At 43.4% G+C, this 26,820-nt stretch overlaps 1 protein-coding gene across 1 annotated transcript in view; it reads right to left on the bottom strand.

The window, feature by feature from the left end:
* IL5RA (interleukin 5 receptor subunit alpha) overlaps nt 1-26,820 on the bottom strand; it is a gene marked incomplete at its 3' end in the record, with an annotated part of 68,394 nt that overhangs the window by 13,106 nt on the left and 28,468 nt on the right. Inside the window, exons 3-6 of the mRNA XM_082265675.1 lie at nt 22,667-22,812; nt 10,920-11,073; nt 7,074-7,206; nt 5,135-5,322 (exon numbers count right to left, since the gene is read on the bottom strand). Of these exons, the coding sequence (XP_082121801.1) occupies nt 5,135-5,322; nt 7,074-7,206; nt 10,920-11,073; nt 22,667-22,812 (621 nt within the window). The remainder of the gene's footprint in view (nt 1-5,134; nt 5,323-7,073; nt 7,207-10,919; nt 11,074-22,666; nt 22,813-26,820) is intronic.

Genomic DNA, 26,820 nt, shown 5'->3' with positions numbered 1-26,820 from the left:
CATAAAGCAAATCTTTTGGCAAAAAAAACTTTTTTTAGTGTAATAGCCAAAGCAAACGAAGAGGAGAGAACGTCCTGGAGCTACGAAGGGAATACTGTTGGTGTATTGGAGCTGATCGGCCAGATTTGGGGTTTGTCATTTTGCAGCCAGTTGGGTCAAATTTCCTAAATTGCAAAAAGTTCCAGATCTGTAACTCAATGAACTATGAATCAAGGAGGAGAAAGGTGGCCCCAAGGCTACTGATGAGCTCAAATATTGTGAGAGGGTCCCTTTACCCCAACAGTATTCGGGGTGACTGGTATCCATTTAAAGTGTTTTTTACCCCTACATTTCCTATTCTTGATGGGTCTGCAGTCCCATGTACTGGTATGAGAGGGTCTCCTGTTCTCTTTGTGGAACCTTCCAGTGGCGGCTGGTGCTAAACTTTTTTTTTGGGGGGGGCGGCAATTAACCCCAAGGGTTCGCACTCACCCCTCCACGGTCGCGGTGCGGCAGCTTCCTCTGCTTCTTCTCCCGGCCAACCCGATCCATCTCCTGTCCTGATTGGCTGGGAGGAGAAGCCGGAAGACATTAGCGAATATTGATTCGCTAGTGTCACACGTGGGTGTGTTCTGCGCCCTGAGCCCAACCTTTTTCAAGCCAATTAGAGCCTCAGGCTCTAATCATGTGGCTTGAAAAATAAACAAGAAACCTCATAGAACCCTATGAGTCTGGTGCCCTGCATGTATCCCTGTGTGCAAGCTAGGGGGGCGGCCCCTGCGCCTCTTATGGACTTGTTTGCTTCCTATGTGTGAAATCCCTGGTGCTCCTACTATTCCCTCTGCTTTCCTATTAAAAACTGACCACACTAGGCAGGAAAGAACACTGTGGTCAGTTCTTTAGCTATGCTGGGAACTCCAATGACCAGACTTGCCCTGACATGCCCCCCCCCCCCACACACACACACACACACACAGCCATTCACTGAGAAGCTCAGTGTGCTGCTGTTTCTCCTCCCCCAGTTCTTATGCAGCTTAGAACAGAGAGAATGTGATCAGTTATAAATAGGGGGGGGGGGAGGTATTTATAATGTTGTTTTTTTATATATACACAAATGTTTTGCCTTCTGTTTCAATTTTAAACTGAATTGTTTACAATCACTTTAACTTGTTAGCTTGAAACTTATTAAAATTAGTTTGTATTAAAGGATAAGTTCACCTTTTAAAAAATTTATAAATGCACATTTTGTTTTGAAGGTAAAAAAAAATGTGCAATTATAATTTTTTTTTTCCTAGGAGCCTGCAGAGCATTGCATCTGCCTCCAGCAGAAGGTGGGTGCAATGTCAGGCTCCTGCAGATGGTCAGTATAGCTGTGTGCCCGGCCGTACCTCTGATACTGGCAGGCAGCTACTGAAGTCCAGGAAGATAAACGAACTACGGGAGCGCTCACCAGCATCCTCGCAGTGCATCGAGAACAAGCCGTCAGCCGCAATGGCAGATGGTAGTTGCAGTTCATTCATTCGCAGATCTCTGTGTGGCGCGCACTGTTTTTGAATTGTGGCAGTGGGTGTGGGGAGAAGATCCCCTGATGGGGGGTCGGGTCAGAGTAATGGCAGGTGGTTTATTACCATGTAGAACATGTAGAATGAAGATGGAGAACTTATCATTTAACCAGCTACGGTGCTGGCTTAGATTGCCGGGAGCAGGGGAGGACTGGGCCAGGGGGCAGGGGGACAATTGCCTCCGGGGCTGCTCTGATGTCCTGTAAAAAGGCTGCACTGCCACAGACATGCCTAAAGGATTCTTGGTGAAGAGAAGTAAAAGTCTCTGCCACCGACTTACTGAGTGCGGGATGAAGACACGGACAGAGCGCAGGCCTCCCTCCCTAGCATGGATGGTGTAATCTGTGTCTGAGCAGAGGCCGGTTCCATGCCCCACTTGAGACTCTTCTCCCCTGGCCAGTCCCAACCGAGCTGTCCCAGCTCCCCCCAACCACCTCCTGCTGGCCAGGTTTTGAACCCGGATTCAGCTGGTGAGTAGAGAGTACCTGGAGGAGGGCTTCAGCTTGGAATGGGGGTCAGGAGGGGGCGAGGAAGAGGGGGAGTGGGGGGGGGCTGAGTCGCTGCACCATGGGCCTCTGGTTTGTACTTGCCTCCTGGGCTGAAAGTTGCCAGTCTGCCCCTGGCCTGGCAACGCACCCCCCTGCGGCGCACTTTGTGACCTCTAAGTCTTTAGGACACAGCTCATCACAGGTCGGGGTAAAAGGCCAATCACAGCGGCCCTTTACCACATAATCAGCTGTGTCCAATGACAAATGTCAAATTTCCAAAAAAATTGCATTTGAAAAACCGCTGCGCATAAAAAATAAATACAAGAACCGCCATTTTATTCTCTAGGCCCTCTGCTTTAACAATAGATATAATGTTTGGGGTTCTAAGTCATTTTCTAGCAAAAAATATTTACATTGTTACAAAATACTTTGTTGTGTACATGTAAACAAAATGTGCCGGAAAAGGCGGGGGGGGAGGGGGCTAGAGGAGAAAATGGTAAAGAAAGAAAAGTGTGTATATAAAAAATAATAATAATAAAAGAATAAAGAGAAAATAGCTGGATTGGGGTTTGATCTAAGTCACTGTTAGGGTGGGGGTCAAAAGTCATGGTCAGAGTCAAAGGTCAGGGGTCAAAAGTCAGGGTCAGTGTATTTAGATAGGATTTAAAAATATTATTATTATTATTATTATCATATATTTTTATTATTTTAGTGTCTGTGTGTTTTAGGTAATAAAAGCAAATAACATCCACATGTGTGGTATCGCTGCGATCGCCAGGAGTAGGAGAATTCTTTGGGGGGTTATTTTTTTTTTTTTTAGTATTAGCAAAAAATATACAGCTACATTTTTATTTGATTTTATTTCCTATTTTATGTCAATTTTACTTGGAAAAACAAAAAATCAGGAGATATCCATTACTATTTATCATCAAACGAAAGCCCAATTTGTCCTAAAAAAAACGTGGTATAACCCACCTGGATACAATTAGGCTACGTTCACATGTGAGCGTAGCGGATTGCGGGCAGAATCACCGCGATTCTGCCCGCGATCCGGAAATCATTGCAAATCGTGGGACGCCTGTGCGATGCCCGTTATTTACAATGGCACCCCAAACGCTGTGCGATGTTGCCGCGATTTCCGCCTGCCGAATCGTGGTAACATCGCGAAAACAGAACTGCGGGACGCATGACGCACAAAAAAGGTACAAGAGCTTCTTTTGTGCGTCATGCGTCCCGTGATTCTGTTTGCGCGATGTTACCGCGATTCGGCAGGCGGAAATCGCGGCAACATCACACAGCGTTTGGGGTGCCATTGCAAATCACGGGCATCGCACAGGCGTCCCACGATTTGCAATGATTTCTGGATCGCGGGCAGAATCGCGGTGATTCTGCCCGCGATCCGCTACGCCCACAAGTGAACGTAGCCTTAGCAGTTGTGTTGATATGTACAGATTTACTAACACATGTCAAAGTTGCAAAACTTTGTGTTCAGCACGCGTCCTTCTGTGGGTGGCAGCGCTTCTGAACTAATGCAGCTCCATGGGGCGGGCACTGCACAGGATTGCTGTGTGGTAGTACAGCAATTATAAGGGTTAAATCAGGTGGCAAGGAGGCAACATATTGTGTCCTCATCGCCTGTCATTTTCCTTGGAAAAGTGATCCAAATGTGGATCACTTTTTAGAGGGGCAGCAATGCCTGCCGCACTTGTGGACAAGCCGTAAAGGTGGTTTCACACTGGTGCAGTGTGGTGTATCCACAGTTTTCATGCAGGTTATCTTTAGATTGCACGTTTTTGGTGATTTTTCTGAGCCCCGGTTCACACTTGTGCGTGTGCGGGGTTCGCATGTAATGTCGGAGCGCACTGCTCCGACATTACATGCAATCGGCTGTGCGGTGCGAGTTTAGCCATACAGTTTGTATGGCTAAATTCGCACCGCAGCCGCACCAAACACGCACAGGGACCCTTTTTGGAAGCCGCATCAGGATCGGATCGCACAGCGGTTCACACTTGTGCGATCCGATCCTGTGCGAACTGCACGATCGCACTGCGATATGCGATCAAACTGGGGGTGTCGTTAACATTACATTGACACCCCCAGCGTATCGCATATGGCAGTGTGAACTGCCGGGGGTGCGTGTGCGATGCGGGAACAGGCTGCGGATTCGCAGCCTTCCCGCATCGCATAAATGTGAACCGAGGCTTAAAGTGCAATGCGTGGTCTAATAGGAGTCTATGGGAAACTGATGGTAACCCGTAGGAGAAGCGCGGGTACTCTGCGCTGCACCTCCGCTGTGGCCAAACCGCAGTACTGCAGCGTGAAACCGTCCTAAAGGTGCGAGGCTTTGACACAATCAACTATTCTGGACCTCCACAGCCGCATTCCTCTCATTTAATCTTCACTTTGTTACATTTATGATTACTTTGTAACTCTTCTGAACAGTGGTGGCTGGTGCATTAGGGGCGCAGGGGCACCACCCCCCCCCCCCGCACCACCCCCCCCCCTCCCTATCCGGGCCCCTAATCTACATGCAGGGCATGGGACGCATGGAGTTCAATGGGGCTTTTTTTTAACCATGTGATTAGAGCCAGAGGCTCTAATAGGCTAAAAAAAAGGGCGGGCTTGGGGCGCAGGGCACTGAGCCCTGAGCCCACCCCGTTGTGTGACAAAACCGAATAATTATTCACTTTTGTCACATGGATCCTCCTCCTGGCCAATCAGGAAGCGGGTCCTGAGACCCGTTTTCAGATTTGCCAAAAAGGAGAAGCCATGCCATAGGGCATGGAGAAGGAGGGAGGAGACGAAGAAGACTGAGGGGGAAGAACCCGAAGCCATCGCTGCCATTTGCTGCTGCACATGTCCAGATGTCCAGGCAGGGTGAGTGAGGGGGGGTCCTAAGGGGGGTATGGTGTGCGGCCTGGTGTGGTCCAGGGGCGGTATGGTGCAGTCCGTCTGCCGCCCCCCCAGCCCATGGATCACCAGCTGCCACTGCTTCTAAATAAACTTTGAAACGCTTCCCCAGGAGCAGAGCTCGCTTAACTTCTTCATAACTTTAATTATCCTTCCATGTTCAGGTGTGACCGGAGCTCCGCCTTCATATTTCACCTGCCTCGTGTATCTTGAATAGTTTTTCCGTGGCACGGATCTGCCGGCTCTGGCTGGACCCGTTGATGTGAACCAGGAAGTGGATCAGATCTAATCTGGTGTCACTGAAGAGAGTTCGGCAGCCGATCGCCCTTCCCTCACCCGGCTCGGTCACATAGGAGAGGCACTCCTGAGCCCCATTCATATGTCTGCGGAAAGAAAGAACATTCCATCATCTGGAGGAACAATCTATGAAATTCCCACCCAACGTCCAACCTGACTGAATATAATTTACTGTACCCCAAAAATCTATCTATCTATCTACAGGGCTTTTCTTCTCAGAAAACAGGTGCAGGAAGTTAACCACAACCCCCCCCCCCCACCTCAATGCAAATATACCCTCCAAACTGCGTCAAATAGTGGGTGTGGTCACATTTTACTAACAGTGAGCGGGTCATACAGAGGCATTAAATACTAGGAGTGCATAATGTGCAGGGTTTGTGCGGGTTGGTGTGTTACACACAAAGTGTCGTGTTTAGGGGTGTGCTGCATACAGAGTGCAGAGTTTAGGGGTGCGTTGCATACAGAGTGCAGAGTTCAGGGGTGCGCTGCATACAGAGTGCAGAGTTCAGGGGTGTGCTGCATACAGAGTGCAGAGTTTAGGGGTGTGCTGCATACAGAGTGCAGAGTTTAGGGGTGCGTTGCATACAGAGTGCAGAGTTCAGGGGTGCGCTGCATACAGAGTGCAGAGTTTGGGGTTGTGCTGCATACAGAGCACAGAGTTCAGGGGTGTGCTGCATACAGAGTGCAGAGTTTGGGGGTGTGCTGCATACAGAGCACAGAGTTCAGGGGTGTGCTGCATACAGAGTGCAGAGTTCAGGGGTGTGCTGCATTCAGAGTGCAGAGTTCAGGGGTGTGCTGCATTCAGAGTGCAGAGTTTAGGGGTGCGCTGCATACAGAGTGTAGAGTTCAGGGGTGCGCTGCATACAGAGTGCAGAGTTCAGGGGTGTGCTGCATTCAGAGTGCAGAGTTTAGGGGTGCGCTGCATACAGAGTGCAGAGTTCAGGGGTGTGCTGCATTCAGAGTGCAGAGTTTAGGGGTGTGCTGCATACAGAGTGCAGAGTTTAGGGGTGCGCTGCATACAGAGTGTAGAGTTCAGGGGTGCGCTGCATACAGAGTGTAGAGTTCAGGGGTGCGCTGCATTCAGAGTGCAGAGTTTAGGGGTGTGCTGCATACAGAGTGCAGAGTTTAGGGGTGCGCTGCATACAGAGTGCAGAGTTCAGGGGTGCGCTGCATACAGAGTGCAGAGTTCAGGGGTTCCTCTTTCACAGCTGCCTACTTTTGCATCCCCATCTATAGCTCACGTTCACCCCTCTTCAGCTCAGACCTCTGCATGCAACCCCCCCCCCCATCCACTGCCCCCAACTCCCCCCCCCCCCTCCGTAAAACTCCATCATCTACCTCATGTCTTACTTTTGTTGCTGTATTAAGATTAAGCTTCCAGCCGGCTACAGTAGTACCTCCCCACACAGTGTAGGTGGTTCCGCCTCTTTCACTTGCATGGAGATCATCCAATGGGAGTGTCGGCATCCACACTCCACCCTGGGCACCTGCATCTCCCTTGTCCCCATCCTGAACCCAGGGGAGATGAGATCTGTGGGAGCCGTTGGCTCTTCTGGTTACAAATCTTTCCTCACTCGTTGGTTTTTAATGGAAGGATCATTTTCATCCAGAGATCGGCACTCTTCAGGTGACAACATTGGTGACACCCCACGCTAAGTCCAACCCCCTTATAAAGCACCCTAGGTACCTCCACACCCCCATCAACAACTAGGTACCCCACCACCTCCACCAATCAGGAAGCCGGATTTCAGATTCCAGATGCATGGAAGGAGGACACATTTCAGATCATTGCTGGCTGATTAGAGATAAAGATCTCTGAACTCTGATTGGATGATACCTGAAGTAAAGGTAATACTGTGTATCCAATGGAGCCTCCTCTCCGGGAAGCCAATCACAGCTAAGCCAGCATCTCCCGGGCTCATCGAAGTGGATGCTACACGTGACGTTTGTTGGCGCCGTCCCTTCATCTCCTGAAATAAGAATATAAGAAATAAGCGCCGGGAATAAACTCTTTTTTTATTTAAGCTAAAATGTATCGATGTGATTTGTGCCCCTCCCCCACATAGCACTCTGAAGTCTATCTGCTGCAAAGTCACCTGCTATGCCTGAAACATGAGACTATCAGACACGAGCTGAACTCCAGGCCACACCAATGAAACACACAATAGAGGGAAGTTCTACCTGCCAAATGATTTGTATTTCTGTCCATCCAGTTCTGAGACTTATACAACTAAGCCACACAGCCCTGTAGAGATCTGATTTTCCTCTGCCACAGATAGGAAAACCTTACAGGTCTTGTCCCTCCCCCTACCTGTAACTGGCCAGTGAGGGAGAAGCTGCAGATTGATGAGATCCCCTTTTTTGTCACTCTGCTCTCTCCTCCTATCAGCATGTCTCTTGTGATCTGTGTGCATTGTGTCTATACAGGGTTGCTGTTAGAAACCACAGGGCCCCATACAGACAACGTGACGCCCCCCCATATATTTTACTATGCTTCAGTTATGAATGAACACAGTGACGATCAGTAGCGATCACTCGTTTTCATTCAGGAAAGGAAGTGGCTGGTAAATGTGACCCCTCCCCCACTCTCCACCCTGAAGGATCCTATTATGTGCTTGCAGCTGCTGGTGTAAAGGAGAGGTGGGAAGCCGGCAGCATTGCGGGGGTGGGGCACACAGAGGGGCTTTGGCAGCAGAGGGTGGTGCACTGGGAGGGGGATCAGTGCAGGGGGGGGGCAAATTACTGGAACCGATTCCCTTGTAGCTCTCCCTGCAGCAGTTGAAAGATGGCGAGAGGGAGAGGAGAAGAAGCCGGTTTTCAGCTGCTGCAGAGAGAGCCATACAGGGGATCAGTTCCAGTAATGCCCCCGGTGCACTGATCCCCCTCCCAGTGCACCACCCTCTGCTGCTGAATACCCTCTGTGTGCCCCACCCCCACAGTGCTGCCGGCTTCCCACCTCTCCTTTCCACCAGCAGCTGCAAGCACACAATAGGTGCCAATCACCCCCCCCCTGCCCACATGTCATTAATCCAGCTGCCCGGGCCCCCCTGATGGCCCAGGCCCCAAACAGGAGGAACAGTGGCACCCCCTTATCTACGGCCCTGTGTCTACATGAGCTCTGCTGTCAGGAGACTGCTAGAGGCTGATAGTCCAATGCAGAGACTTACACTGCAGTGCCAGGACAAGGTCAGCTAGAGCCCAGGGGGAACATGGCAAACTGCCCCCCCAGGATGTATAAGCATTATGTGTCAGCAAAAATCCCCCCACAAAAACACTGAGCACTAATCTGCATGCTCACCCCCTAAGCATAAATCCCCCCCTCCTCCCACTACAAATCCGCCTCCCCTGCTGAAATCCACCCTCGAAGCACAAATATTTATCCCCCTCCCCCAAAAAAAGTTTACCCCTCCTAGCACAAATCCTCTACCCCTAAAATTACTCTCCTAGTACACATCTTCCCCCCACCCCATGGTAAATCCCCACTCCCAGCAAAAATTCTCCCCAAATCCCTTTTCTTAGCACAAATCTTCGTTCTCCCCTCCAAACAAAAATCCCCCTAAATCACCACTCTTAGCACCCCCCCCCCCATTTCCTCTTCTAGAACAATACTTACCCTCTCCTGCCCCCCAAATTCCCCCTTCCAACACAAATCCCCTCCCCCCAATCTCTTTATGGTTCCCCCACTGCACATGATACCACAGTGCCCAGGGCAACCTCCCCCCCCTTCAGTGCTAGGCAGGGCTGGGACAAGGGGTGGGCAGAAGGGTCGGTTGCCCTGGGTGCAATGGTTTATTGCAAGGATGGGGGGGGACGCCTTTACCCTAACCTTAAGGGAAGGGGGGGGGCACACTTTGGCACTCTGGCCCTGGGCACTGGATGACCTTGTACTGGCACTGGTGCTAGGACAAGGTCATCCAGCACCCAGGGCAAAGATGCCAAACTGCAACCCCCCCCCCCCCCATTCATGATGTGCAAGTTTAGGGGATCTTACGTCCAGCAGTTACTCACTTGTCAAAATCACTACCGCTGTCACTATTCCTGTCAGCCTTGTAACAGAAGAAAGGCGCCCCCATCCCTACAGTAAACCTATGGCACCCAGGGCAACGGCCCCTCCTGCCCACCCCTTGTCCCAGCCCTGCCCCCCCCCCCCTTATTTTGGCCATGACTGTTTGCATTAAAAAAATATGCTTAAATGTATATAAAAATTAAAAAGCTGCAATAATTTGTGCGTTTTATATCTTCCCAGAGTTCAGCCAAAATGAAACACACAGAGAGAATGGAGACGTCAATGTGAGTCGCTCTTCCCGTCTCCTTCCTCACTATGGAGGCTACAGAACGCTCACATTTTTATTTCCTCCATTACCTTTATGTGTTTTTTTACTGAAAATCAAGGAAAAAAATGAATAATAAGATGAAGATGATGGTAATAATAATAGTGACATTCCGCTACAATAATAATGACAATAGTGACATTCCGATACAATAATAATGACAATAGTGACATTCCGCTACAATAATAATAGTGACATTCCGATACAATAATAATGACAATAGTGACATTCCGCTACAATAATAATAATAATAATAGTGACATTCCGATACAATAATAATGACAATAGTGACATTCCGCTACAATAATAATGACAATAGTGACATTCCACTACAATAATAATGACAATAGTGACATTCCGCTACAATAATAATGACAATAGTGACATTCCGCTACAATAATAATAATAATAGTGACATTCCGATACAATAATAATGACAATAGTGACATTCCGATACAATAATAATGACAATAGTGACATTCCGCTACAATAATAATAGTGACATTCCGATACAATAATAATGACAATAGTGACATCCCGATACAATAATAATGACAATAGTGACATTCCGCTACAATAATAATAATAATAATAGTGACATTCCGATACAATAATAATGACAATAGTGACATTCCGATACAATAATAATGACAATAGTGACATTCCGCTACAATAATAATGACAATAGTGACAGTCCACTACAATAATAATAATAATAGTGACTGCCCGCTACAATAATAATAATAATAGTGACATTCCGATACAATAATAATGACAATAGTGACAGTCCGCTACAATAATAATGACAATAGTGACAGTCCGCTACAATAATAATGACAATAGTGACATTCCGCTACAATAATAATGACAATAATGACAGTCCACTACAATAATAATGACAATAGTGACATTCCGCTATAATAATAATGACAATAGTGACAGTCCGCTACAATAATAATGACAATAGTGACAGTCCGCTACAATAATAATGACAATAGTGACATTCCGCTACAATAATAATGACAATAGTGACATTCCGCTACAATAATAATAACAATAGTGACAGTCCGCTACAATAATAATGACAATAGTGACATTCCACTACAATAATAATAGTGACAGTCCGCTACAATAATAATGACAATAGTGACAGTCCGCTACAATAATAATGACAATAGTGACAATCCGCTACAATAATAATGACAATAGTGACATTCCGCTACAATAATAATGACAATAGTGACAGTCCGCTACAATAATAATGACAATAGTGACAGTCCGCTACAATAATAATGACAATAGTGACAGTCCGCTACAATAATAATGACAATAGTGACAGTCCGCTATCTCACCTGGAAATGGGGGCAGTTCTGCTGAAGCCGATTCACCCGTCTCTCCCATGACTTCCGTATCTCCTTCTTTTATGACAATGGCGGCCACTTCTACATGCAGACCGCTGGGAACCGCCAACCACTCATATATAACGAAGGTTTCTTCGGGAAACTCCTATGGGGGGGGGGGATACAATGGAGGACATGAATGTTATTACAATGCCATTGTCTGATTTACCCCCCAACTCCATTAATTGCCCCCCAGTCCAGTCAGCTACATCCTCTGTCCCTGACCCCTGACACCCACAGTTTAGAATTATTGTCCACCTCCTCCCTAGCTGTATGCATTCTCTGTCTCCATCCCTCAACTGTATACTAATAATAATATGTTCTATCTCCTCCCCCATACACCTGAATGCTCTACACCCCCCTCCCTCCCCCCAGCCACCTGCATGCTCTATCTCCTCCCCCAGTCACCTACATGCTCTACACCCCCTCCCTCCCCCCAGCCATCTGCATGCTCTATCTCCTCCCCAAGTCCCCTGCATGCTCTACACCCCCTCCCTCCCCCCAGCCATCTGCATGCTCTATCTCCTCCCCCAGTCATCTACATGCTCTACACCCCCTCCCTCCCCCCAGCCAACTGCATGCTCTATCTCCTCCCCAAGTCACCTGCATGCTCTACACCTCCCCCCCAGCCACCTTCATGCTCTATCTCCCCCCCTGCAGCCACCTGCATGCTCTATCCCCCCCGCAGGCTCTATTCCCCCCCCCCCCGCAGGCTCTATCTCCCCCCCCAGTCACCTGCATGCTCTATCTCCCCCACCAGTCACCTGCATTCTCTATCCCCCCCCCTCCCCACAGCGATCTCAATGCTCTATCTCCTCCCCCAGTCACCTGTATGCTTTATCTCCTCCTGCAGCCACCTGCATGCTCCATCTCCCCCCTGAACCCCCCCCCCAGCCACCTGCATGCTCTATCTCCTCCCCCAGCCACCTGCATGCTCTATCTCCCCCCCCCCCTCCAGTCACCTGCATGCTCTATCCCCCCCCCCTCCAGTCATCTGCATGCTCCAAGTTGCATGAGGTCCAGTGTGATGTTTTCACACTCAGTGATGATTTGAGGAGCCGTGTCATCTGCTGGTGTTGGTCCACCAAAGTCAGCTCCGCCCTCTAGCAGGAAATTCTAGAGCTCTTCATGCTTCCCTCTGCTGACCAGCTTTATGGAGATGCTGATTTCATTTTCCAGCAGGACTTGGCACCGCCCACACTGCCAAACCTACCAATACCTGGTCACATGATCATGGGCTTGATTAGCCAGCAAACACGCCTGACCTAAACCCCATAGAGAATCTGTGGGGGATTGTCAGGAGGAAGATGAGAGACACCAGACCCAACAATGCAGAGGAGCTGAAGGCCGCTATCAAAGCAACCTGGGCTTCCATAACACCTCAGCAGTGCCACAGGCTGATCGCCTCCATGCCACGCCTCCATGCCACGCCCCATGCCACGCCTCCATGCCACGCCTCCATGCCACGCCGCATTGATGCAGTAATTCATGCAAAAGGAGCCCCGACCAAGTACTGAGTGCATCCTATACTGTACATGGACAGACTTCTCACTAAGACAATATTTCTGTATTATAAATCCTTTTTTTATTGGTCTTATGTAATATTCTAATTTTCAGAGATACTGAATTGTGGGGTGTCACTCGCTGGAAGCCAAAATCATCAAAATTAAAAGAAAGAAATGCGTGAAATCTCTCACTCTGTGTGTGACATCTATAGAAAATATAGGAGTTTAACTTTCTGAATTGAATTAGGTTGGATACACATTATTCAATCTTCCATAGATTTTTTCCTTTAGATTTACCAAAACCATAAAATATGAGGTCAAACCTAAACATTTCAATTTGTTTGCAATCAGGCCGGCCCTTCCACTACATAGTTGAAGGTAAATCTAAAGGGAAATTAAATAACGAAAGTTGTATAGTTTGTATCCAGCTTTACTGAAATAAGTTTTCTTTTTGATGATATTCGAATTTTATGAGAATCACGTGTGCAGCTACGAGGCTCCAGAACGGGACCGGAGTGCCTGGTGGACGGCTACTTCTCAGGAGGAATTCCAGAGAAAAGGGAAGATTCTTCAGGGTTCTAATCAGTGGCGGCCGGTGTACTGTGGGCACAGGGGCGCCGCCCCCCCCCCATCCATGCGTCCGGCCCCCTAATCTGCATGCAGGGTGCATGGAGTTCAATGGGGCGCTTTTTTTTTTGGCATCACCTGATTAGAGCCAGAGGCTCTAATAGGGCGATGCAAAGGGTGGTCCCGGGGCGTAGAGCAGTGCGTCCTGAGCCCACCCATTGTGTGACAATAGCGAATGAAAATTTGCTATTGTCACACCGATCACACCGATCCCCCTTCTGGCCAATCAGAAAGCGCGTCCGATACGCGCTTCCTGATTGGCCACAAGGCAAACCCCATGCCATTGGACGAGGAGGAGGCGAGAGGACTGGAGGAGACGCGCCGCCGGGACTGAGGAGAAGCCAATGCCGGGACACTGATCAGAAGCCACCCACCGCCGCTGCTGCTCCAGGTAAGTAAGGGGGCACGCACGCTGATCTCTGCATTGGGGGCATGTATGCTGGTCACTGCATTGGGGACATGTACGCTGGTCACTGCATTGGGGGCATGTACGCTGGTCACTGCATTGGGGGCATGTACGCTGGTCACTGCATTGGGGGCAATTACGCTGGTCACTGCATTGAAAGAGGGCACGCTGGTCTCTCTGCATTGAAAGGGGGCACGCTATACCTTAATTACTGAAGGCCCCTTTCACACTTTTGTGACCTCAAAGTCATGCAATTTTTTACAGCGTTTTTTGCCGCAAAGCAATGCCTATTACATTTTTCTTGTTTGCGCCCCCCCCCGCCCCCCCAAAAAAAATTTTGAGCACCAGCCGCCTCTGGTTCTAATTACACAATTAGCGAGATGTTCCTGTTAAAATAGAAGCTTATGAGTCCAGGTCTATTATCTGGTATTTTGCTCTAAATAATCCAACGACTTCCAACAAATAACCCCCTCTGCTCTTCGGCCCACATTCACGTGCCGCAGACTCACCACACATTGACGGCACATTCATCTCCTTCTCTCATTTGCATTTGCCCTCCACAACCTCTATAAACAGAGCCCTGAGTCACGCAAGGGTCGCTCACCCGAATTATTCTAACGAAAAACGATTACTGAAACAGCAAGTGTGATTGGCGGCCGAAAGTTTTGGCACCCTTCACGGTCCACCGGATCAAATCATTTCTGACGTTAGCATTTTGTAATCCAGCTGTGAACAATGTCTCATTTCCGGACTGAAACCCGCGAAACTTTCATGTTTAGTAATGGGGCTCCTGCGTCCGACGCTTCCTTCAAAGAGACACTGAACTTACAGTTGCTTCGAATTTTTGATTCAGGAGGTTTAAGAGCTTCAAAAGCTGCTAAACCAAAAATTACAAGTTGGTTCAAAATCGGTACCTAAAATTTTGGAGCAGTTGGGAGTCATTGGACAGAACTGTCACTTAACTTTTATTCCTAACTTTTTACTGTGGCTAAAATATAAAACAGTGGTCTCCAAATTGCAGCCCAGGGTCCAAATGCAGCCCTTTGCTTGCGTTTACCTGATCCTCGGGGCACTATTCTTCCAACTGATGCAAGACACTATTCCCACTGACACCAACGAAGGGGCATAATTCCTGTTAATATCACCAATGATGGGCACTATTCCTCCCACTGACACCAATGATGGGGCACTATTCCTCCCACTGACACTAACGATGGGCACTATTCCTCCCACTGAGACCAACGATGGGCACTATTCCTCCCACTGACACCAATGATGGGGCACTATTCCTCCCACTGACACCAACAATGGGGCATAATTCCTGTTACTATCACCAACAATGGGCATTATTCCTCCCACTGACACCAATGATGGGGCATTATTCCTCCCACTGACACCAATGATGGGGCACTATTCCTCCCACTGAAACCAATGATGGGGCACTATTCCTCCCACTGACACCAATGATGGGGCACTATTCCTCCCACTGACACCAATGATGGGGCACTATTCCTCCCACTGACACCAATGATGGGGCATTATTCCTCCCACTGACACCAATGATGGGGCACTATTCCTCCCACTGACACCAATGATGGGGCATTATTCCTCCCACTGACACCAATGATGGGGCACTATTCCTCTCACTGACACCAATGATGGGGCACTATTCCTCCCACTGACACCAATGATGGGGCACTATTCCTCCCACTGACACATATGATGGGGTACTATTCCTCCCACTGACACCAATGATGGGACACTATTACTCCCACTGACACCAATGATGGGGCACTATTCCTCCCACTGACACCAATGATGGGACACTATTACTCCCACTGACACCAATGATGGGGCACTATTCCTCCCACTGATACCAATGATGGGACACTATTCCTCCCACTGACACCAATGATGGGGCACTGTTAATCCCACTGACACCAATGATATTTTACTAACAAACAAAAAAAGTTTTTTTTTTTGTTTGTTTGTTTTTTTAAATAAACAGTTTGTAGAACTTTTCTTAATGAGTTCTATGTCATTTGAAATCAATATATTTCAATAAAATATATATTTTTTTAGAAACTCAGACAGATTAGACCACACAGAACATTTCAATGTAATTTGAAGTTGATACAATTCAACAGAGTATTTAAAAATCAAAGGAAAGACTAACAAATAAAAATATTTAAACTTTTTTTTTTTTTTTTTTTTTTAAGTAAACAGTTTGTAAAACTTTTCAGACTGAATTCTATGAAATTTTAAATTGATATAATTCAATAAAATAGATATTTTTTAAACACTCAGACAACATTTAGATCACATAGAACATTTCAATATAATTTGAAGTTGATACAATTCAATAGAGTATTTGAAAATCAAAGCAAAGACTAATAAATAAAAATATTTAAACTTTTTTTTTTTTTAAGTAAAAAGTTTGTAGAACTTTTCAGAATGAGTTCTATGTCATTTTAAAACTATATAATTCAATAAAATATTTTTGTTTAGACACTCGGAGAACATTTAGATCACATAGAATGTAATTTGAAGTTGATACAATTTACCAAAGTATTTTTTTTCAGATGCTCAGAGAACATTTGGATTCTGCACAAGTCAGGTAGTTAGAGGTACAGGAAAAAAAATCCTAAAATGTCATTCATAATAAATGTGGTAATACTAGTAAAATTATAAAGTTTTTATTTAATATCTGTAATACTTTTTTTCTTAATTTATACTCATAGTTAATTTTTTTAGGACAAGCTTTGAGATTCTTTTGCCTTCTTCTAGGTCCACTTAGTACTAATACACAGAGGTTTGGGTAAAGCCCCATTAAATAAACTGCACACAATTCCAAATTTATACGGATAGATGTAGTTTGAGGGATAAATTGGGGCTTCTTCTGCAAGCGCAAAATACAGAGAGTTGGGTTTGGGGAACTAAAGTTTACTGTTTTAACAATACAGATCGGTATATTGGACATTTTTCTGGGCGTGTCACTTGCTAGACGAGGCACAGAATTGGTTAGCCAAGGGTTACAAACTATAAAATATTGGTCCAGACAAAATCCCTTTAATTATGACTTGGCCACGCAATGTTATAATAATAGGAAGACAAATCTGCAGTTAAAATGTTTGAAAACTTAAGTGGCAATTTTACAAACAGCATTTAGAGACCCTGTATTGCATTAAGACTTATAGTATAATGGTATGGTAATAATATGTTTGCTATTTTTTTTTATTTATTTTAATTTACACTGCAGTTACTATGTGTATAATGATCTGTTTGTAAATATGTGTAAAATAATAGAATTTTTACTTTACACTGCAGTTACTGTGGGTTTAGAGATCTGATCTAAGATTTTTTTTTTTTTTTAAATATATATTTTTTTATTTTTAAAATAAGAATAGCCGTGAACATACAAAAACAATATCATGTTAAATCAAAAACACGTCATAATAATTAAACCAAAGCACTACTCAATTCCAAGTATATTCAGTAATATTTCAAAATGTAAAGTTCTAGTATGTCATCAATCAACATGTTTAAAACAAGAAAAAGAAGTACAGTATAGAAACGTAAAAATATATATATATATATATATATATATATATATAGAATAGAATAGAAATAAGAGAATATATATATATATATATATATATATATATATATATATATATATATATATATATATATATATATATATATATATATATATATATATTATAGAATATAGAAAATAGTAGAGAATAGAAAAAAAGAGAATATATATATATATATATATATATATATATATATAGTAAGAAAAAGTAAAAAGAGAATAGAATAGAATAGAAATAAGAGAATATATATATATATTCTCTTTTTTTCTATTCTCTACTATTTTCTATATTCTATAATATGTATATATACTGTATATTCTCTTATTTCTATTCTATTCTCTTTTTCCTTTTTCTTACTTTATATATATATATAATAGAATATAAAAAGTAATAGGGAAAAAGAAAAAGAGAATAATAAAAGAAAGGAGAGGAAAACTTGCTGGCAATAGGAGGTAGATAATATAATGGCCTATAACTGGCCAATAAAACTAAATGTATACAATAATTCAGATGGTGAATAAAATCTGATCTGATATAAGATGAGAGAAATAATTGTTTTTTGTCCCTTACTTTATTTATTAATTTTTTTGGTAAAGTATAACTAAAGGAAAAACTTTTTTTATTTAAGTTTTGGCTAGAGTGGAAATAGATTAGAGCGCCTGTCAGGCTGTGTTAGATTTGGCAGCAAATTCGGATTTAGTTTTAGTTATAGTCTTTTGACTAAAATGCCATTTTAGTTTTAGTCGTATTTTATTCTTTCGACTAAAATGCTATTTTAGTTTTAGTCATATTTTAGTCAACTAAAATCTCATACATTTTAGTCAGGTACAAATGGAATGGGTTTAGGAAAATTGTAATGCATTAGTTAAACATTTCTCTAGAATTTCCAAACAAATGATATACTCCTGGAATAAAAATCTAATAATAAGTTATTATTTCTGGTATTAAGGCTTGAACTCGCACTATAGACACAGATTTAGCCGTTGTGATAAAAAAAACGTCTTTATAAATAAAACCGAATTTCATAAACAAACAGAAATATTGCTTTTTGACAAACAGAAGTACAACTTTAAACTACAAAAAAAAAACTGTAATCTTTATTGGCTGTGATGTCATCGCACATATTACCTGAATATATTACAAACATTAAATATTAAGAAAAAATATAAGAAAAGCCTTTTTCTTAATTTTATTCTCTTTCAGCAGCTTAGTAGACGCCCCTTACTTATGCGGTGGTGCAATACATGTTTAACCCCATTCCGACCGCCGCACGACTATATACTGCGGCGGTCAGCCCCTCCTGGGCAAAGTGACGTACCGGTACGTCACTCACCCACTAGCCTCTAGGGGGCGAGCGCGTGCCGCCGCCGCTCGTTCCCTCACATCCCCGCGAGTGACCGGTGGCTCCGATGTCCGCCGGTCACTCGCGATCTCCCGCTGGAAAGGGAGAAAGGCAGGCGGCTGATGTAAACAAAGCCGTCTGTCATTCTCCCTGGTGTAACTGCAGAGATCATACGATCCTGCTATGTAGGATCTGCTATGTAGGATCGTATGTCTCTGTGGTAACATCACAAGCCACGCCCCCCCACAGTTAGAATCACTCCCCTAGGGATACATTTAACCCACTGATCACTAATAAAGTTTACCCCTTCCCTGCCAGTGTCATTTTTACAGTAACAGTGCATATGTACTGTATAGCACTGAATACTGTAGTAATGTCACTGGTACCCCCAAAAGTGTCAAAAATGTCAGTCAGGGGTCCGATCTGTCCGCCGCAATGTCGCAGTCCCACAAAAAAAATCGCAGATCGCCGCCATTACTAGTAAAATAAAAAAAAAGATAAAAATGACATAAATCTTTCCCATAGTAAACGCAATAACTTTTGCGCAAACCAATCAAAATAAGCTTATTGCGATTTTTTTTTACCAAAATTATGTAGCAGAAAACAAATTGGCCTAAAATGTTAAAAAATTTTGATTTTTACTTTTTTTTTTTTTTTTTTTTTGAGAATTTCATATAAAAGAATGTGAAAAATATGTTTTTTGTTTTTTTTTTTCAGAATTGTCGCTCTTTTTATGTTTATAGCACAAAAAATAAAAATCACACAGGGGATCAAATACCACCAAAAGAAAGCTCTGTTTGTGGGAAAATAAAAGACATCAATTTCATTTGGATACAGCATTGCACGACCGCGCAATTGTCCGTTAAAGTCACGCAGTGCCGAATCGCAAAATAGGCCCTGGTCTTTGAGCAGCCAAATCCTCCGGTGGGGTAAAGTGGTTAATGTGAGATTATTACCGGCTCTGGTTGGAATTGTGTTGCCAATTTAGAAATAGCCAGCAGAGGAGTGTTAATTTTGATGTAAATTTTCAATTTAATTTTAGTTATAGTCTTACGACTAAAATGCCATTTTAGTCGTATTTTAGCCTTATGACTAAAATACCATTTTAGTTTTAGTTGTATTTTAGTCATTTGAATTGTTTTAGTCATATTTTAGTCAACTAAAATTGTGTTAATTCAGTCTACGAAATTAACACTGCTGTCAGGTTTTGACTGCTGTCTGTGTCCCTGTTGAGAAAATTCACCCTCTCTATTTGTCTTGTTTATTATTATCATTAAAAGTGAAGGTAAAAGAAAATCCCCACATTTTGGATTGTCCCCAAAAAAGTAATAGAGGGAAAAATCTTCCAATGGGAATACTCGTTCTGGTGACCTGGGGGTCCTTAAGGAATTCCTTTTATTTGGAGGGATTTTCTCTCAGTTCCTGTTTGGCTATGAGACAGGAAGTGAAGGGGAATCTCCCCAATGGGGACACAATGTCCCCAATGATGACAAAAAAATTCTGACAGGGGTTATAACCATCCCTTACTCCATCCAAAATTAAAAAAAAAAGTTTTGCCCATACTTCAACTTTAAACACCAACATTTTTTTATTGTGGTTTATTTAAACATATATATATATATATATATATATATATATATATATATATATATAAAGAGAGAGAGAGAGAGAGAGAGAGAGAGAGAGAGAGAGATTAAAACATTTCCAAGTAGAGAAAAAGAAAAAGATTAATATATATATAAATTTACTTTTTTCTTTTTCTCTACTTGTAAATTTTTAAGCTCTAAATATTTGCTTGTTGTTACACCAGTTTATAAAGATTTTACAATAACTTATTTTTTTCTTGTTCTCTACTCACACATTTATTAAGCTCGTTCATTTCTCTTTGCTGTTACTCCAATTTATAAAGATTTGAATTGATCAGATGTGGTAAAAATGTGCAGTAGAAATACAACATTAATATAAAATAAAAACACTAAGGAAAATATTAAAATGACACAAAAAAAAAGATATGAAAAAAAAAGAGTTGGGATCAGAGTGAAAAAAATATTACTATTAAACTTAAAGATTAAAAAAAAAAAAAAAAAAACACAGATTTCACCACAAATGACGGATTTCGCCACGCAGCGCTTCCTTGTGCGAAATTTGCATGAAAAAAATGTTTTGGAAATCTTTCCCACATTGTTTCATAAGCCTCTTTGGCAACAAATCAGTAAATTGCATGTCACCGGTAATTTAAAGGGTGTAATAGCGGGAAAATATTGGCCTCTCCCATGTTCTGGAACTCCCATAGGCTAGGTTTACAGTGCGACAGCGTTGTCTGCTCCTCACAGCTTGTTTTAACCCTTTAAATGCATTCACCTTTATGGGTTGCGTTCAGCAGCAATATTGCCCACTAAGCGCAACAGAGGGGATACATTTTGCAGCAGCCACAAAGCCAAGCACTGCGGACGTGGCCTGTGTGCCCCCCCCCCCCCCCATCTGGCTACACTCATAATTGTATTTAATATTCATTTACTAAAGGTATTTACAATTAATTCAATGAGAACTCCCTATGTTATATTAATGTATTTATTTTGATGACACTAGCGCTTTGTTAGTGCTATTTAAATCCTAATAATTAATAATAATTTAATAGCAGGAGGGTTTAATAGTGACAGGACTGCAGGACTTACAATAAGTAGGAAACAAACAGGCAACCTTAACAGTAAGCGGGTAACAAAGAAACAATCAGTAAAATACGTGAGCAACAAACTGGCAGTTGTAACGATATGCAGGCAACAAATGGGCAATATTTACTATGAGCAGACAACAAACAAGCAATCATTAAAATCAGCAGGCAACAAACTGACAATTGCAAAATCAACCAGGCAACAAATGGGCAATTTTTACAATAAGCAGGTAACAAACTGGCAATTGCAACGATAAGCAGGCAACAAATGGGGAATACTTACAAAAGGGGGAAACAAACAAGCAATCAGTAAAATAAGCAGGCAACAAACTGGCAAATGGTAACAAACTGGCAATATTTACAATAAACAGACAACAAACTGGCAATTGCAACAATAAGCAGGCAACAAATAGGCAAACGGGCTTCAGCCATAACCCCGGTAATCCACATGCAAGCTGCAACGTATATATATATGTAATGCAGTCGGCAAGTGGTTAAAATAAACAGGCAACAGATGGGCAATATTTAAAATAAGTAGGCAACAAATGGGCAATATTTACAATAAGCAGGCAACAAACTGGCAATTCCAACAATAAACAGGCAACAAATGGGCAATATTTACAAAAGGGGGAATAATCAAGCAATCAGTAAAATAAAAAGGCAACAAACTGGCAAATGGTAACAAACTGGCAATATTTACAATAAGCAGGCAACAAATGGGCAATATTTACAATAAGCAGACAACAAACTGGCAATATTTACAATAAGCAGTCAACAAACTGGCAATTGCAATAATAAGCAGGCAAAAAATGGGCTTCAGCCATAACCCCGGTGATCCACATGCAAGCTGCAATATATATATATATGTAATGCAGTCGGCAAGTGGTTAAAATAAACAGGCAACAGATGGGCAATATTTACAATAAGCAGGCAACACACTGGCAATTGCAACAATAAACAGGCAACAAATGGGCAATATTTACAAAAGGGGGAATAATCAAGCAATCAGTAAAATAAAAAGGCAACAAACTGGCAAAGGGTAACAAACTGGCAATATTTACAATTACCAGGCAACGGACTGGCAATATTTATAATAAGCAGGCAACAAATGGGCAATATATACAAAAGGGGGGAACAAACAAGCAATCAGTAAAGCAGTTGTTAGCAATCCAAACTAACCTCATCTTCCCAGCTACTAAAGAACATAAGAACACGGTGAAATGAGGTGAAATGAGGTGAAATTTGTTTCCCTTTCCCTCCCCCGTAGATGTAATTCCCAATGTACTCGAAAAATAAACACTAAAAACCAAAACTTTTCCAAAATATGAAACCTTTACTGAGCTTTCCCAATTGTAGTGGGAAAATAAAACCTTTTATGTTTTCTGTATCCGTAATCATTATCAGGGGAAGATTCTGCGTGTGGAAAGTCCTTCACCTTGGAAACGATCCCCATACAAAATACATTTCATTGGAAGAGATATTTATCAATGCAAAAATTTTAAATGGTCAAATTTGTTACATTTTATGTGAATCTTCTACAAGCCTTTACCTCATCCTCCTCCTTCTCCGGGGTCTTCGCCTTCACAGAGTACGCTATGTTCTTTTTCGGGGGGATGTATGTCCAACTCACATTGACCCTCCCCAGGCCCAGCGCCGAGATCTGAATGTCTGTGGGTGGCGGGAGATTACCTGCATCTTCAATAGGAGAACATATTATTGGATGGAGAAAGAAATTCTACTTCATGGGTAATTATTTCCAAACATTATAAAAGTTTTATCACTACAAATCATAATATAATAATACATATTACTGATTATATACAAGGATAGAAGGACCCAAAGTAAACCTTTCCTCCCTGTACAGCAGTGGTCTCCAAACTGACGCCCGGGGGCCAAATGTGGCCTTTTAATTGCCTTTATTGCCCTTGGGGTACTATTCCTCCCACTGACACCAATGATGGGACACTATCCCTCCCACTGACACCTATGATGGGGCACTATTCCTCCCACTGATACCAATGATGGGGCACTATCCCTCCCACTGACACCTATGATGGGGCACTATTCCTCCCACTGACACCAATGATGAGGCACTAGTCCTCCCACTGACACCAATGATGGGGCACTATTCCCCCCACTGACACCAATGATGGGGCACTATTCCCCCCACTGACACCAATGATGGGGCACTATTCCCCCCACTGACACCAATGATGGAGCACTATTCCCCCCACTGATACCAATGATGGGGCACTATTCCCCCCACTGACACCAATGATGGGGCACTATTCCCCCCACTGACACCAATGATGGAGCACTATTCCCCCCACTGATACCAATGATGGGGCACTATTCCTCCCACTGACACCAATGATGGGGCACTATTCCTTCCACTGACACCAATGATGGAGCACTATTCCCCCCACTGACACCAATGATGGGGCACTATTCCCCCCACTGACACCAATGATGGAGCACTATTCCCCCCACTGATACCAATGATGGGGCACTATTCCTCCCACTGATACCAATGATGGGGCACTATTCCTCCCACTGATACCAATGATGGGGCACTATTCCTCCCACTGACACCAATGATGGGGCACTATTCCTCCCACTGATACCAATGATGGGGCACTATTCCCCCCACTGACACCAATGATGGGGCACTATTCCCCCCACTGACACCAATGATGGAGCACTATTCCCCCCACTGACACCAATAATGGGGCACTATTCCTTCCACTGACACCAATGATGGGGCACTATTCCTCCCACTGACACCAATGATGGGGCACTATTCCTCCCACTGACACCAATGATGGGGCACTATTCCTCTCACTGACACCAATGATGGGGCACTATTCCTCCCACTGACACCAATCATGGGGCACTATTCCTCCCACTGACACCAATGATGGGACACTATTCCTCCCACTGACACCAATGATGGGACACTATTCCTCCCACTGACACCAATGATGGGACACTATTCCTCCACTGACACCAATGATGAGGTACTATTCCTTCCACTGACCCCAAGGATGGGGCGCTATTCCTCCCACTGACACCAAGGATGGGACATTTTCTACTCCCACTGGCCCCCCAAAAGTCCTAAGCACAGTAAACTGGCCCTTTGTTTAGAAATTTTGGAGACCCCTGGTGTACAGTGATTGGTCTGTTTGGGATCCTGCATGTATCTTGTATGTTCTTGTCCTTTGTAGGACCTCCATTGTGATGTGTGTGAGTTTGTATGGTTGCATGTCAATGTTTAAGCCGCTGTGACTTGTGGCCCGTACACACGATCAGAAAATCATATGAAAAATCCCGTGAAGTGATGGTCCGATAATCTGATGGATAGACAAAGATTTCCAGAGCCAATCACGACAGTTCATGCGATATTATCCAAAAATGAGCAGGAAAATTTTTTTGTACAATTTTTGTATATTCAGTACAATTTTCATCCAAACATACAATACAATTCGTTACATTACTTTCCGATATTTATTCTGTCATACGAGAATTTTTGTAACTTTAGTAACTTTCCATGTGAGATTAGCATGCAAAAAAAAAACCGAATGATCATTCGTGGGATAATCTCATTATATCTTTCTACTTCTACAATTTTATCCTTTATACTTTAGTTGTGAAATTTGTTCTCCGCACTGCGCTCTGCGTAGCCAACTGTCACTCGCCATGTCATGGCGCCGATGGTGGTTTGGTATTTTCTACTTCAAAAGAATCATAAATAAACATCTTTCAAAGAAAAGAAAAGAAGTGCGCAGGCAGCGGCATACACGCGCCAATCGGGGGACCGTCTCACCATTCTGGTTTTATATTAGCAATGCAAAGATGAACAAAATTAGTGACATCATATGGGTGTGACATCACCGCTATGACTTATCAGTCTGATTCCATATTTACAGTGCCTTCTGAAAGTATTCGGCCCCCTTGCACTTTGCGACCTTTTGCCACATTTCAGGCTTCAAACATAAAGATATAAAACTGTAATTTTTTGTGAAGAACAAACAACAAGTGGGACACAATCATGAAGTGGAACGGAATTTATAGGATATTTCAAACTTTTTTAACAAATAAAAAACTGAAAAATTGGGCGTGCAAAATTATTCAGCCCCCTTAAGTTAATACTTTGTAGCGCCACCTTTTGCTGCGATTACAGCTGTAAGTCGCTTGGGGTATTTCTCTATCAGTTTTGCACATCGAGAGACTGAAATTTTTGCCCATTCCTCCTTGCAAAACAGCTCGAGCTCAGTGAGGTTGGATGGAGAGCGTTTGTGAACAGCAGTTTTCAGTTCTTTCCACAGATTCTCGATTGGATTCAGGTCTGAACTTTGACTTGGCCATTCTAACACCTGGATATGTTTATTTGTGAACCATTCCATTGTAGATTTTGCTTTATGTTTTGGATCATTGTCTTGTTGGAAGACAAATCTCCATCCCAGTCTCAGGTCTTTTGCTGACTCCATCAGGTTTTCTTCCAGAATGGTCCTGTATTTGGCTCCATCCATCTTCCCATCAATTTTAACCATTTTCCCTGTCCCTGCTGAAGAAAAGCAGGCCCAAACCATGATGCTGCCACCACCATGTTTCACAGTGGGGATGGTGTGTTCAGGGTGATGAGCTGTGTTGCTTTTACACCAAACATAACGCTTTGCATTGTTGCCAAAAAGTTTGATTTTGGTTTCATCTGAGCAGAGCCCCTTCTTCCACATGTTTGGTGTCTCCCAGGTGGCTTGTGGCAAACTTTAAACGACACTTTTTTATGGATATCTTTAAGAAATGGCTTTCTTCTTGCCACTCTTCCATAAAGGGCAGATTTGTGCAGTATACGACTGATTGTTGTCCTATGGACAGAGTCTCCCACCTCAGCTGTAGATCTCTGCAGTTCATCCAGAGTGATCATGGGCCTCTTGGCTGCATCTCTGATCAGTCTTCTCCTTGTATGAGCTGAAAGTTTAGAGGGACGGCCAGGTCTTCGTAGATTTGCAGTGGTCTGATACTCCTTCCATTTCAATATTATCGCTTGCACAGAGCTCCTTGGGATGTTTAAAGCTTGGGAAATCTTTTTGTATCCAAATCCGGCTTTAAACTTCTCCACAACAGTATCTCGGAGCTGCCTGGTGTGTTCCTTGTTCTTCATGATGCTCTCTGCGCTTTAAACGGACCTCTGAGACTATCACAGTGCAGGTGCATTTATACAGAGACTTGATTACACACAGGTGGATTCTATTTATCATCATTAGTCATTTAGGTCAACATTGGATCATTCAGAGATCCTCACTGAACTTCTGGAGAGAGTTTGCTGCACTGAAAGTAAAGGGGGCTGAATAATTTTGCACGCCCAATTTTTCAGTTTTTTATTTGTTAACAAAGTTTGAAATATCCAATAAATTTCGTTCCACTTCATGATTGTGTCCCACTTGTTGTTGATTCTTCACAAAAAATTACAGTTTTATATCTTTATGTTTGAAGCCTGAAATGTGGCAAAAGGTCGCAAAGTTCAAGGGGGCCGAATACTTTTGCAAGGCACTGTATATCCTTATCAGTGCATTTCTGTATGTACATATAGACACACAACCCTATCTATCTATCTATCTATCTATCTATCTATCTATCTATCTATCTATCTATCTATCTATCTATCTATCTATCTATCTATCTATCTATCTATCTCTCTCTCAC

Source organism: Pelophylax lessonae, assembly GCF_965119305.1.
Source record: "Pelophylax lessonae genome assembly, chromosome: 8".
Classification (NCBI taxonomy): Eukaryota; Metazoa; Chordata; class Amphibia; order Anura; family Ranidae; genus Pelophylax; species Pelophylax lessonae.
Note: the sequence above shows the minus strand (reverse complement) of the source record. Positions and strands in the feature narration are given on the sequence as shown.